The sequence below is a fragment of the Drosophila novamexicana genome, unplaced genomic scaffold (assembly GCF_003285875.2).
Source record: "Drosophila novamexicana strain 15010-1031.04,08,12 unplaced genomic scaffold, DnovRS2.1 tig00001361-arrow-arrow-pilon, whole genome shotgun sequence".
NCBI lineage: Eukaryota > Metazoa > Arthropoda > Insecta > Diptera > Drosophilidae > Drosophila > Drosophila novamexicana.
In genome coordinates, this window is record NW_020824852.1 from 526843 (window position 1) to 539661 (window position 12819).

General features: G+C 43.9%; 1 protein-coding gene across 1 annotated transcript; it reads left to right on the forward strand.

Annotated features, from left to right (window-relative positions):
• Nucleotides 1–320: 320 nt before the first annotated feature.
• On the forward strand, nt 321–12724 carry LOC115767282 (eye-specific diacylglycerol kinase-like). The gene is made up of 15 exons (XM_030711513.1): nt 321–652; nt 1236–1374; nt 3042–3245; nt 3307–3433; nt 6460–6829; nt 7007–7187; nt 7258–7667; nt 7741–8034; nt 9068–9294; nt 9381–9659; nt 10643–10694; nt 11005–11058; nt 11457–11520; nt 11769–11926; nt 12000–12724. The coding sequence occupies exons 1-15, from the start codon at nt 336–338 to the stop codon at nt 12370–12372; spliced, it is 3249 nt and encodes a 1082-aa protein (XP_030567373.1). The 5' UTR covers nt 321–335; the 3' UTR covers nt 12373–12724.
• The last annotated feature ends 95 nt before the right edge of the window (nt 12725–12819 follow it).

Consider the following 12819-nt stretch of genomic DNA (forward strand, 5'->3'; position numbering starts at 1 on the left):
AGCAAAAGCAAAAGCAAAATCAAATGCAAAATCATATTCAAACTCAGATGCGAAATCGAATGTGTAATGAAGTCAAGTGAAGTGAAGTGAAATGAATTTGTAGACGGAGAGCGCGCGGGGGCAGCAGCTCACGGTTTGCCATGTTCATATCTTATTTGCACTGTGACAGCGACAACAACAACAACAACATCAGCAGCAGCAGCAGCAGCAGCAGCAGCAGCAGCAGCAGTAGCAGCAGCAGCAGCAGCAGCAGCAGCACGGCGAGCGTGGCGACGCCTACGTCCACGCCAGCGTCGACACCAACGTCGACGCCAACGTCAACGCCGCTGCTGAACATGGAGCGTTTGCTGCATGCGGTACGCGAGGAATTCCAAACAGAAGATGAGTACGTAGAGGAGGAAGCTGACGCCAGCAGCAGTAGCAGCAGTAGCAGCAGTAGCAGCAGCAGCGTCGCGTTGACGTCAGCGTCGAATCAGCAGAGCGAACTCTTTGCCGCAACGCCTGCATGCACTGGGGCAATGGGTGTAGGCGCGGTCGGGGGCGCCGCTGCGGGAACTGTGCGTCGCTTTCGACGCTCCTCGATTGGCATGCAACGCAAGTCGGCATTCCGCCAAAGGAAACTCGACTCGCTAGGGGCGTGGCGGCGCAAGAGGTGAGTCCCAGCCGCTGCAAGGGGCGCTCCCTAATGGAAATGGAAATGTGGGAAACTGGCAAGGAAAACGCCCCGCGCCAAAGAACAAAGAACAGCAGAGCCAAACAGCGCAAAATGAATAACAAATACTCAAATCTCATTTGTGAATGTACTCGTAAATATGCGAGTGTATCAAGTACCTTCTCAAACACTCATTAGTAAATTTAATCGCAACTATGCGAGGGCTGCTCCACAACTAGCCGATAATCGGCTAGACGCTGAGAAGCTGCTCGATATTGCTTATCAAATTTACATGATTTGAATAAATTAATTTAAATTTTTCGTTAAATGTTTACTGACTCACTAAACACTCGATATCCATGATAATACTCTGGAAAAATCAAGCTATAGTTACAGAATGATAGATGTCATAGTTAGATCTCAAGATTTTATATGCCCGATATAATAATTGTAATTCTTAAAAATGAAAGATGTGACATTTGATATGATGATATATATATAATCTCATGTCAAATCTTCATCGTTTCTGGCTCCCATTAAAATATGCTCTTCTTTTCTTGCTCTACCCATACGATATACATAGACGTACGGCCTCTTCGAGCAATGCCCGTAGGCCGATACGCATTGTGCCGGACTGGACGGAGAATGCGGTGCAGGGCGAGCATTACTGGAAGCCCACCTCGGCCTCGGGTGATCTCTGCTGTCTCAACGAGGAGTGCATTGTAAGTACCACACGCAAACACACGCAAACACACACACGCACACACTCACATTGGCTGGCACAGTTGGGATTTGGGCTTACGATATTGGACTGAGTTTTTTTGGGGTTTACTTCTAATTCAATTACCGCGAGGAGCACAAAAAGCGAAAAGCGCCAAGTAGAATGAAACTTCATGTAATCGTGTAATTTATTTATTGCGTGCTTGTGCGATATGTACGAGTACATACATACATATATATATATATATATATATATATATATATATATATATATATATATATATAAATATATATATAACTTGTTCATATGTATAATTTGCTGCACACGCAATACGTTGAGGGACCGTGGCGGGGCCTGGGCAAATGGCTCCTCTCTTTTACATCCGGACACACAATGCTTGCTGTCAAAAGTTACAAGTAGTTTGTCATTAGGTGATGTAAAGGTAAACTTTGGCACAGGCAGCACGGCTGATTAACTAAATGAAAGTACGAATGTTGATTATCTGCATGTGTGGAAAGCCCAGTCACGACATGGTTCCGATAAATTATATTGGATGGAGAACATATATTATTGAAGCTTCTTGAAAGGACGCCTACAGTATTGGCTGCCCAAATTTGAGAAAATGTTCCACACTGACAAAAAGCTTGCGAGAGAGAGAGAGAGAGAGAGAGCTATAAGGGCCAAGTTAAGCAATACTTAAGCCTTACAACAACATACAACAGTAAAATCAAATAATGAAAGCGAAGCATAGTGCACAGTTGTGCTTGGTTAAGTTTTCCGCTCAGGTGAACTTTATTTTGTTTGCTAGTAGGGGCAAAAAAGCGAAGTGAATTAGCTGTGAGCTAGTTGAGTAAAAAGTCGCTTAGAGCTTTCATATGCTTCGACAGCTGCTCTCACGACTATTAAAGCTTCATAAAACGTGCGATAAGTTAGATAGAGGGGAGCTTTAAGGAAGCTTTATTGTTGGCATTCAGTTCTCCCACCTTCCTCTTTTCAAGCCACTTGCTGCTTCTTTCAAGTACTTCCAAAGCTGTTCTCACAACAATAAAAGTGCCTTTAAAGCTTGTTATAAACAGCATAGTGAGAGCTTTAAGTGAGCTTTATTGCTGTCGTTCAGTACTATACATGCATCCCACTACGATAAAAGCTACTTTCAAGCTTGTTATAAGTTAGTGGGAGAGAGCTTTAAGGGAGGCTTATTGCTTGTCTTCAATACAATACGTGCCTTGAACTTTTTTTCAAGTGCCATCAAAGCTTCCTAAATTGCTCGATAAGGTAGTTAGAGGAGAGCTTTAAGGGAGCTTTATTGTTGTCGTTAAATACAATACGTGTCTCTGGGACCCTCCCTTTCCAAGACACGTGCAGCTCCTGTCATTTTGAATTAAAGCAACACGACAGGATTCTGCCTGTGACAGAGTGACAGACGTACAGCTTGAGTGGAAAATAATTGCAAAAGTTTATTTCAAGACAAGTAGCTAGTAGTAGATAGCTGCTCAATGGCCCAGTGGGCGGCTGTCAGCTTAGTTGGCCAACTGGCCAATTGAATGAGACAAACTGCGTTTATGCGTTTCTAATGTACACACCTTTCCCCTGCCCTTCAACCACCATCCTACATACTGCATTTTCCGTCCTCTGTATGGCTGTCTGATTGCGTTCGTGTACTTGCAGAAGAGCGGACAGCGCATGAAGTGCTCGGCTTGTCAGCTGATTGCACATCAGAATTGCATTCCAATAGTGAATGAAAAGACTCAGCTAGCGTGTAAGCCAACCTATCGGGATGTGGGCATCAGGCAGTACCGGGAACAGACGACCACCCACCACCACTGGGTGCACCGCAAGCTGGAGAAGGGCAAGTGCAAGCACTGTGGCAAGGTGAGTAGCACACATTGTAACAGCCCCATCCAAACCACGACTCGACCTTCTCTTGTTGCAGGCGGTGCAGAGTAAACTCTTTGGATCAAAGGAAATTGTCGCCCTATCCTGTGCATGGTGCCACGAGATTTACCATAATAAGGAGTCGTGCTTCAATCAGGCCAAGATTGGCGAGGAATGCCGCCTGGGTAAGTTCAGACATTCGGACATTTTCCTTATCGATGCCCGTCCAGGCTCCACGAGAGCCAGCCCAGCCGTCCCATTGTCCATTCTTCATTCTCCATTGTGTTCTCTCTGATTAATTACGTGACGCGAATGCAAATAAATTGCGGCCCGTTAACTTAATTAAAATTTGTGCATTAAAACGTCCAAACCGCCACCCCCTATCCCCTACCCGCCCCTTACCCAGTCCCTGCCCCTGACCGTTAACCCCTTATGCAGACGACCCAAGCCCATTTGTCCACAAGGTAGTTTGTGACACACCTCTCGACCCTTTTGACTCATTACCATTGCCCACTCGCTCATTGTCCCATTGTCTTCATTTACAACAGCCACTAGTAGTTGTCTCTTTTTCATTTGTGTGGGCTATACCCTAACCATAGGGTATATTAGCTTCAATAACCAAGTATTTTAAAGGCATAACTGTTTGATTTTAACAAGTTACTCATTAATATTAATCGATAATATAAGATTCGACAGTATAATAAATTATGCGTTGAAATTTAATTTATTCTTTTTTATTTTACTATAATTGCTTATTAATATAATTTATTTTATTTTAATATACTTGTTTGTTATTTTATTAATTTGGAAATAATAAAACCTGAACACCCAAATTTCATAAATAAATACGCAATACAAGTTGAATTATGCATATAAATTTAAAATATTATTGTTAGTTATTGTTTTATATTATGTCATGTTTTATTTATAAATTTGTTATTATTATTATATATTTATTGATACATTTATTTTTTATGTTGGTCTTCATAATTTTTATTTGCTTTATGCAAATAACGATGATTTTAAGAAAAAGAGCATGCATACATTTTTCTTCTTTCACTAATTCCATTTCATTTATTGTTTCTTTTTTGTACTCTTCTTCTTTTCCGGAAATCTTGTCTGCCCCAAAGAGCATTTCCCCTTAGGTCAATCTCTGTTCCACACTTGCGTCTACTCATTTCGCATCTGTCTTCGCTTTTGGGTCAAGTTTTAAGGTCATTAGCATTTGTTCCGCGGAATTGACAATTTGTCAGTTCATGGTCCCGGCACAAAGTCAATAGTTGAACCCAATACGTGGCCGATGAGACTTTGAAAAGTATTCGCGACGTCACGACGGACCGTAATTAGGGCCGTCGCTTGATTTTGACTTATTTAATTGAAATGCAAAACACACACACACACACACACTGGCGCACAGCAGCCTATAGCTTCGCAAAATCAAATCAGGCTGATTGGAGAGTTGAATTGCCTGCGTCCTCTATTGATGGCCAGTTTGGGAAATATTTTTAGCAAATCGGCAATTTAACAGTCTTTATTTAATTTAATTGAAAAGCGCAGCGAAAACTGCACATAAGCCCGGAACGAAACTCGATTGTTCGCTAAAAAGCAATTTGCATATTGGCGCCTTGGAATAACGTTTCCTATTAATCGATTCGAAATAGAGTTTTTGGGGCTCTAAATGGAAAGGAAAGGATATATCTAAAGGTGAACTGAAAGAAGCCAAAAGAATATGTGCATTTTTAAGCATATAATGAGTAATAGAATACATAAAAATAATATATTAAATAAATAATTTATGTATACATAGAATTTAGCAAGCTTTAGTCGAGAAATCCTGACCTTCCAGGAGTCTTTTATAACTTCAATGTTTATTGTTCGATGAACATGAAATTTTCAATGAATAAACATGGCATTCGAATATGCTTAAATACTAGAGGTGTCCAAAATGTGAAATATTTTTAATCTACATGAGCGACTACATTAGCCAACCAGCCATATACCTCTTTAAGCCAATTACAATGTTGACCACGTTGGGGCATAGCTCGTTGTCTAAAGAGCTCAAATGTCAAGTCTGGTGTCGCATTGGAAATGAAAGTTTTGAATCGCATTTTGCATTTTTCCATTCTGGTGGTCATCTCATTGCAACGGTTGCCAGCAGCAGTTAGTGTTAAACTGCCAAAACTTGCAGAGGCCAGATAGACGCTTCTGCTGACTGCTCTGTCTCTGGCTGCAACAAAAGGAAAGCCCAACCATTGACCATGGTGGAGAGGAGGCAGCTGGGGTGCTTGTGTAAGGACTGGTGTCAGAGCTCTGCCTGTGCATGGCTGAGGCTGTAAATGCTTTTTATAAAGTGTCTCAATGAGCGTCTTGTTAACACACTCTCCAGCATCGCATTACACACAGACGACACACACGCACACACACACAATGACAGTGAGACAATGAGGATGCCACAGGACAACGAAATAAAGCGCAAAATACAATTACAGGCGGGCGTTCGTGAGGCCTCGAGCCGCCTTAACAACCCACGCACATGACAACCACACACAGACACACATCCACCCCTCTGCTGCTTGCCTGCTATTGCAGTGCGTAGCTCAGGTTGTCTTCTGGCTCAGTTTTGCTGCCGCCTTTGGCCTGTCTTCAAGTCCTGGCCTGGCTAACGGCCTGCCCGTCTGGCTGTCCTGTTCTCCATCTGTCTCTGCGCCAGTTTGTCCTGTTCCGTAGCGTGTGGCTCTCTTCCACCTGCCGCTCACTCGGCAATCTCGCTCGCTTCTGTTGTGGTATTCATAATTGCGCCTTGACTTGGGCAAGGAAGGACCTTGGTATGTCGACTCGGTGCGTGGCAGCATGCGGCTTCATCTCAATTTCTTTTGTTTGTCAGTGGCTCGTGACTGACTTCTGGCATATTTTCTATGCTATTAACTTGTCTTTGTTGTTGTTGGTGGGTGCTCTTGGTGGTTCAGCTTGTGATTGCTTTGCAGGTGGCAAGTGGAATTTGCTGCTCCCTGGCATTTCTGGCTGGCCGCAGACAAGCTCTCAATTAGCTGCCCTGGCAACGAGTTGGTCAGCTGCCAATGTTGACACGCATCTTAAACGCAATTCAACCATTTATGAGCATTATACCCGCACCCTCTCACCCTCTCTCTCTCTCTCTCTCTCTCTCTCTGTCTCTCTCTGTCTATTCCAATCTAACATTTTGTGCTTGCAGGCAACTATGCGCCCATCATTGTGCCACCGTCATGGATTGTCAAGCTACCGAATAAGGGCAACTTCAAGTCCTCGATACGTGTGAGCAACAAGACCAGTTCGGCCGGTGGTGCGGCTGGCGGTGGGGCTGGTTCTGGCGCTGGTGGCAAGAGTAAGAAGAACACCCAGAAACGCCAGAAGGCCAAGGAGGAGAAAAAGGAGCCGCGCGCCTTCATTGTGAAGCCCATTCCATCGCCGGATGTAATACCGGTTATTGTCTTTATCAATCCAAAATCTGGTGGCAATCAGGGCGTCAAGCTATTGGGCAAGTTCCAGCATTTGCTCAATCCACGCCAGGTATTCGATCTGACACAAGGTGGTCCCAAAATGGGGTAAGTGTTGGCCTTAAATGGCAAAAGAATAAATATTTTTCAAATGCTTTCCAAAATTGTATATTCAAATTCGATTATGTGAGTAGTTGCCACAATAGTTTGGTTAATCTACATTAGAGTAATATAGTTCTGCTTAGTTATAATCGAATCTCTTCCCATCATTTTCTCACTTTCCAGTCTGGACATGTTCCGCAAGGCTCCGAATTTACGCGTGTTGGCCTGTGGCGGCGATGGCACCGTCGGTTGGGTGCTATCCGTACTGGATCAGATCCATCCACCGCTGATGCCGGTGCCGGCGGTGGGCGTCTTGCCACTGGGCACCGGCAATGATCTCGCCCGATCGCTCGGCTGGGGCGGCGTAAGTATATTTAATGGATTTCAATTTCGATCTCGGACTTATTTGTGGCTGCATTCTCCATCACGCACAGGGCTATACTGATGAGCCTATTGGCAAGGTACTGCGTGAGGTCGGCATGTCGCAGTGCGTCCTAATGGATCGCTGGAGTGTCAAGGTGACGCCCAACGAGGATGTGACCGATGATCATGTTGACCGCAGCAAGTCGAATGTGCCGTTGAACGTGATTAACAATTACTTCAGCTTTGGCGTGGATGCGCACATTGCGCTTGAATTCCATGAGGCACGCGAGGCTCATCCGGAACGCTTCAATTCACGGCTACGCAACAAGATGTACTACGGCCAAATGGGCGGCAAGGATCTGATTCTGCGCCAATATCGCAATCTCTCGCAGTGGGTGACCCTCGAGTGCGATGGCCAAGATTATACAAGCAAGCTACGCGATGCCGGCTGCCATGCTGTGCTCTTTCTCAACATACCAAGGTGAGTTCTCTTCCGCTCCCGCTCCCTCTCTTTCTTGCTCCTTCAATAGATTGCTAACATTTACCATCCACAGCTATGGCGGCGGCACACATCCCTGGAACGACTCTTTCGGTCAGACTAAGCCCAACATTGATGACGGACTCATGGAGGTCGTGGGCCTGACCACCTATCAGCTACCCATGCTGCAGGCGGGCATGCACGGCACCTGCATCTGCCAGTGCCGCAAGGCCCGCATCATCACCAGACGTACCATTCCCATGCAGGTCGATGGCGAGGCCTGTCGCGTCAAGCCATCCATCATTGAGATCGAGCTGCTCAACCAGGCGCTTATGTTGTCCAAGCGCAAGCACGGACGCGGAGATGTCCAGTGAGTATGGATGTACCAAGAGCCTGAACTCTAACCCAACCTAACCCAAGCACTGAACACACACCCGCAGCTCAACTGACCAAAAGCCGCTCAAATACAGCGAGTTTAATTCTTACAGCAAGTTTGAGAGCGATTTTTTGATGATGCAGTTGTAGACGATCCATGCAGTCTGATCTATCCTTTGCGAAAGAACAAAAAAAAAAAACAAACAAACAACAACTATGCGCTTTTCGGTTTAGAATGGAAAGAATTTAGAAAATGAAACGTTTTTATGTCAATTCGATCGGGATACTAAATACGCAATCGATGATCTAAATACGGACCACTTGAGTAGTCCTGTAATTCGAAATGATACATACCCCAGATTTTATACAACCGCCTTTATTAGTTGCTTCGTTCGCTGTGATACTTGCAAAGCCGATCCTCCAGTTGAATAGTTATTCCAAATATCTTTCGTTCCTGATTAAATAACACTCACCAAATGGCCTATCACATATTGGAACACTTGCAAATTTGTTTGTTCGACGAGTTTTACCATTATAAAGCAAGAAGGCCAAGGTCGAGCACACTTCGACTTGGGATCAAAAAAAAAAAAAATTTAATGTTCTACGAATTTCAGTTGAAGTTACAAATATATGTGAATTCGCATGTGAAATGGCAAGTGGTTTCCATGTGTTTCCTATACATTCGTGGTTTTAGTCTGAGTTAATCGGCCATCGACCAAGCATCAGGCTCTGTATTTGAAGATGCATAAATTCGGCAAAAAAAAAAGAGGAATTTAAATGAATCTTAATCTATCTTATCATCGCTATCATCTCGCGCCCATTCTCGACGGATCTTCCGCTGCTTGCTTAACTAATCATTAATTACAACCGTAGCCGTTCTCTCTCTCTCTCTCTTTCCGTCTTTCCAAATCTCTCTCCATCTCTTCCACTATCTTTCCGATCGAACTAAAAACTGAAAAAAAAACCCCACCCCCCCGTAGCGAGTGTCTTGACTTTATATTTTGTATTTGTATTTCTCGTGCGCACAGAGTCAATCCGCTGGAGAAGATGCAGCTGGGAATTTTAAGGGTAACCATGCAGCAATACGAGCAATACCACTACGACAAGGAAATGCTACGCAAGCTGGCCAACAAGCTGGGACAGATTGAGATTGAATCACAGTGCGATTTGGAGCATGTGCGCAGCATGCTGAATGCCAAGTTCGAGGAGTCCATATCGTATCCTAAGGTCTCGCAGGACTGGTGCTTCATTGACTGTAAGTTGGTGGCATGCCACGTCCGCTGCCGTTGCTGCAGCTGCTGCCAACTAACCCACTTGCCACTCCATCCCATCCATCCACAGCGTGCACTGCTGAGCATTACTTTCGCATTGATCGGGCCCAGGAGCACTTGCACTACATCTGTGACATTGCCATCGACGAACTCTATATACTGGATCATGAGGCGGCCACCATGCCGCAGACACCGGATCAGGAGCGCTCGTTCGCGGCATTTTCGCAGCGCCAGGCGCAGAACGAACGGCGACAGCTGGATCAGACACAGGGACGCGGCACTGGCACTGGCACTGGCACTGGCACTGGCACCGGCTCTGGCACCGGCAACGGTACCGGCACCGGCACGGGTAGGCTTCTGTTAGCTGGCTGTTGGCACCGCTCGGCGCAACCACCGTCGCCGGCCACCGAGCTGCCGCTGCAGCAGCGTCTGCAGCTCTACCAGCAGCAGGTGGCCCAGCCGCTGCCCTACCTAGATAGGCGCATGTTTTGTCACCTGCATTATCGCAAGAAGCGCATCGAGCTTTAAGCGATGTTGTGTGTGTCCATATCCAGCCTAATCTCCATTCCTTACCCGAACACATCCCGCAACCAGGCTAATCTTTCAGTGTTTATCAACGTTGTTTTCTTTTCATTTTCATTTTCGTTTCCGTTTACGTTTTCGATTCCGTTTGGTGTTTAGCATTTTTTATTTTCGCATGTTTAGCAACTAACTGATACACACACATACACAGACGTGCACACACAAACACACACACACACACATATATTAAGTGCGGGAGCGAATACAGCTTAGTCCTTGCCACGCCCACATGTAAGTAGAGCATTCAATATGAGTATTTCGTATATATGTATATGTAAATGTATATATATGGTATATAATCGCCGCTTACGTTAACAGTTACTCGTAACAGCGACAAGGGCTAAACCGTATTCCGTTCTCGTCCAAAACCCACACCAACAACCAATCAACCAATCAGCCAATCAACCAATCAATCAATCAACCAATCAGCCAAAACTCAATTCCAAACAACACAAAAATTCAGACCACAAAGTGTTCAAATTGCAATCCAAAACACAGCGACGGGTAGGTTTGCCTCAGTGGTTAAGCAGTTAAACACTGATTAACTAATTAACCGATTAACTGATTAAGTGCTTAAGCCCTTATTGTTTTTGTTTTTATTCGTTTTCGTTTTATATGTGTATTTATTTACTGCTTATTGAAAATAACTTTATGCAAATGGCGTACTAACAATTTGTTAAACTCTCTTAAACCAAAACGCACACGCACACACACACACACACACACACACACTCCTCACACAAAACAAAGATGAGGACTTGCAAATTGGCAACAAGCCCATTAAAGTGATCAAGTGGAAGAGGTAAAACCCCAACAACAACCACAACAACAGCTTGCTTCCCAACAAAAACAAACTCATTTCACACGTTACGAAATTTAAGGCAAAAACACAAGCTACAAATAGACAAGCGAAAGCTGCTTGCATAGCTCAACAGTCTGGCAGCGCTCGCTCACGACAAAGAATTGGCGGTCTCGCTCTCTCTCATCGACTCACCATCACACTCTATTCTTTCGCTTTCACACTCTCTTATCTCTCTCTCTCTCTCTCTCTCTCTCTTTATTTATTAACATTAACTCTTTGTTTTGCTTCTATTGTTGTTCGATGCATGCAGCTGCAAAGATCGTTTATTCAGTTTTAACGAAGATGTTTTTGGTTATGGATTCAGGTACTCAGGTGTAAAATAGCCTATCACACTATCTTTGTCTAACTCTTGATATATATAACTGTCTATCTCTCTCTATCTATCTATCTCTCTCTCTCTCGCTCACTGTTACAGAGATCGCGACCATTTTAGTTCTATAAGACAAATGGAACATGTCGAATCAAAACTGATGCTTGAACTTTTCTTTTTATTTCTCTACTTTTCTATGCACACAACCACACACACACACAAACACACACACATCTATCTATGCACATTTACCGCACACACACACGCACACACACACACACACACACACACACACACACACACACACACACACACACACACACACACACACACACACACACACACACACACACACACACACACACGCACGCACACACGCGCACAAATAACAGCCCTATACTGGAGCAAACTTCCGATGCCATACTACTAGCGGCCCAGAGCGGCGATCTGAATATGGTAGCTTTAACTTTTCCGTTTATGTTTTTTTCTATGATATACTATATATTTTGTGTGATTTTTGTTTTTGTTTATGTTCATGTGAGACAAGCGCGCTTTGTAGTTGTGTATAAGAAAAAAGCAGAAGAAAGGCTAGCTCTCTCGCTCTCTTGCTGTTTTGTCTGATGTCTCTCTCTGATGCCCTCTCTCTCTCTCTCTCGTTCTCTTTCTTGTTTTGCTCATGCTGTATGCGTGCTTATTCTTTGCAGTTACGTGCACTACATGAACAAGGATACTCATTACAATCAGTGAACAAGAACGGGCAGACGGCGCTGCACTTTGCGTGCAAATACAACCATAAGGACATTGTTAAATATATCATCTCATGTGCCACACGCCGGGTCATCAACATGGCGGACATGGAACGGTAGGCACAAACTCGCGCTCTCTCTTTCTCTCGTTGACCACAACTGTCTCCCCTCTCTCTCTTTCTCTCGCAGCGGTCAGACAGCTTTGCACATTGCCGCAGAGCAAAATCGCCGCGACATTTGCGTCATGTTGGTGGCAGCTGGCGCCAATTTACAGGCACGCGACGCCGGCGGCAACACGGCTATGATGGTGGCATTCAACAAGAATGCCAACGAAATAGCCACCTATTTGGAAAGTAAGCTGCGCGCACGGCTGATCCATCCTTATCAACACCAAAGCCAAATAGCCAGCCGCCAAATTCCATGTAGTGCTCGCATAGAACATCATCATTTTAATTCCCAGCTGCAAAAACATGTCCCGAATCCTTGTGGTTACTTAGCTAATGTGCACGATTTTTCCCCAATTGCTGCCAACAAATGGAAAATGTCTGCTCCAACAAACTGATTCAACCGAAATACTTGCAAATGAAAACTCAACCAACAATTACAACTAAAATGAACAAACAACTCAACGTGAATATAAAACATTCCAATTCCAAATGCGACAAATGAAACTTACCCAAGGTCAAGAACGTTTCATGCATTTGGAGCTGCAAACCAGAATTTAAAGCCAAATTTAATTGATAACAACAACAAAAACAACAGGAAAAACGACAACAAGAAAAACAGCATAATTTGCAAAATTAGTTTTAAAGACAAAAAACTGTTGCCTACTTACGGGCGCGCAGAATTAAGCTTCATAGTTTGAAATTTTTGTTGTTAGATTCTTGCTATATTTTGAGCATATATATATAAATATATATATATCCAACATATATACATATATAAACTACATATATATATATACATATATGCATATATATATATATATATATATATATATATATATATA

Excerpts from the sequence above, each read along its gene's own strand:
- LOC115767282 (XM_030711513.1), top strand. The coding sequence starts at position 336 with ATGGAGCGTTTGCTGCATGCGGTACGCGAGGAATTCCAAACAGAAGAT. Across the intron at positions 1,375-3,041 it reads GTCTCAACGAGGAGTGCATT|AAGAGCGGACAGCGCATGAA; the intron begins GTAAGTACCACA and ends GTGTACTTGCAG. Across the intron at positions 7,188-7,257 it reads GATCGCTCGGCTGGGGCGGC|GGCTATACTGATGAGCCTAT; the intron begins GTAAGTATATTT and ends CATCACGCACAG.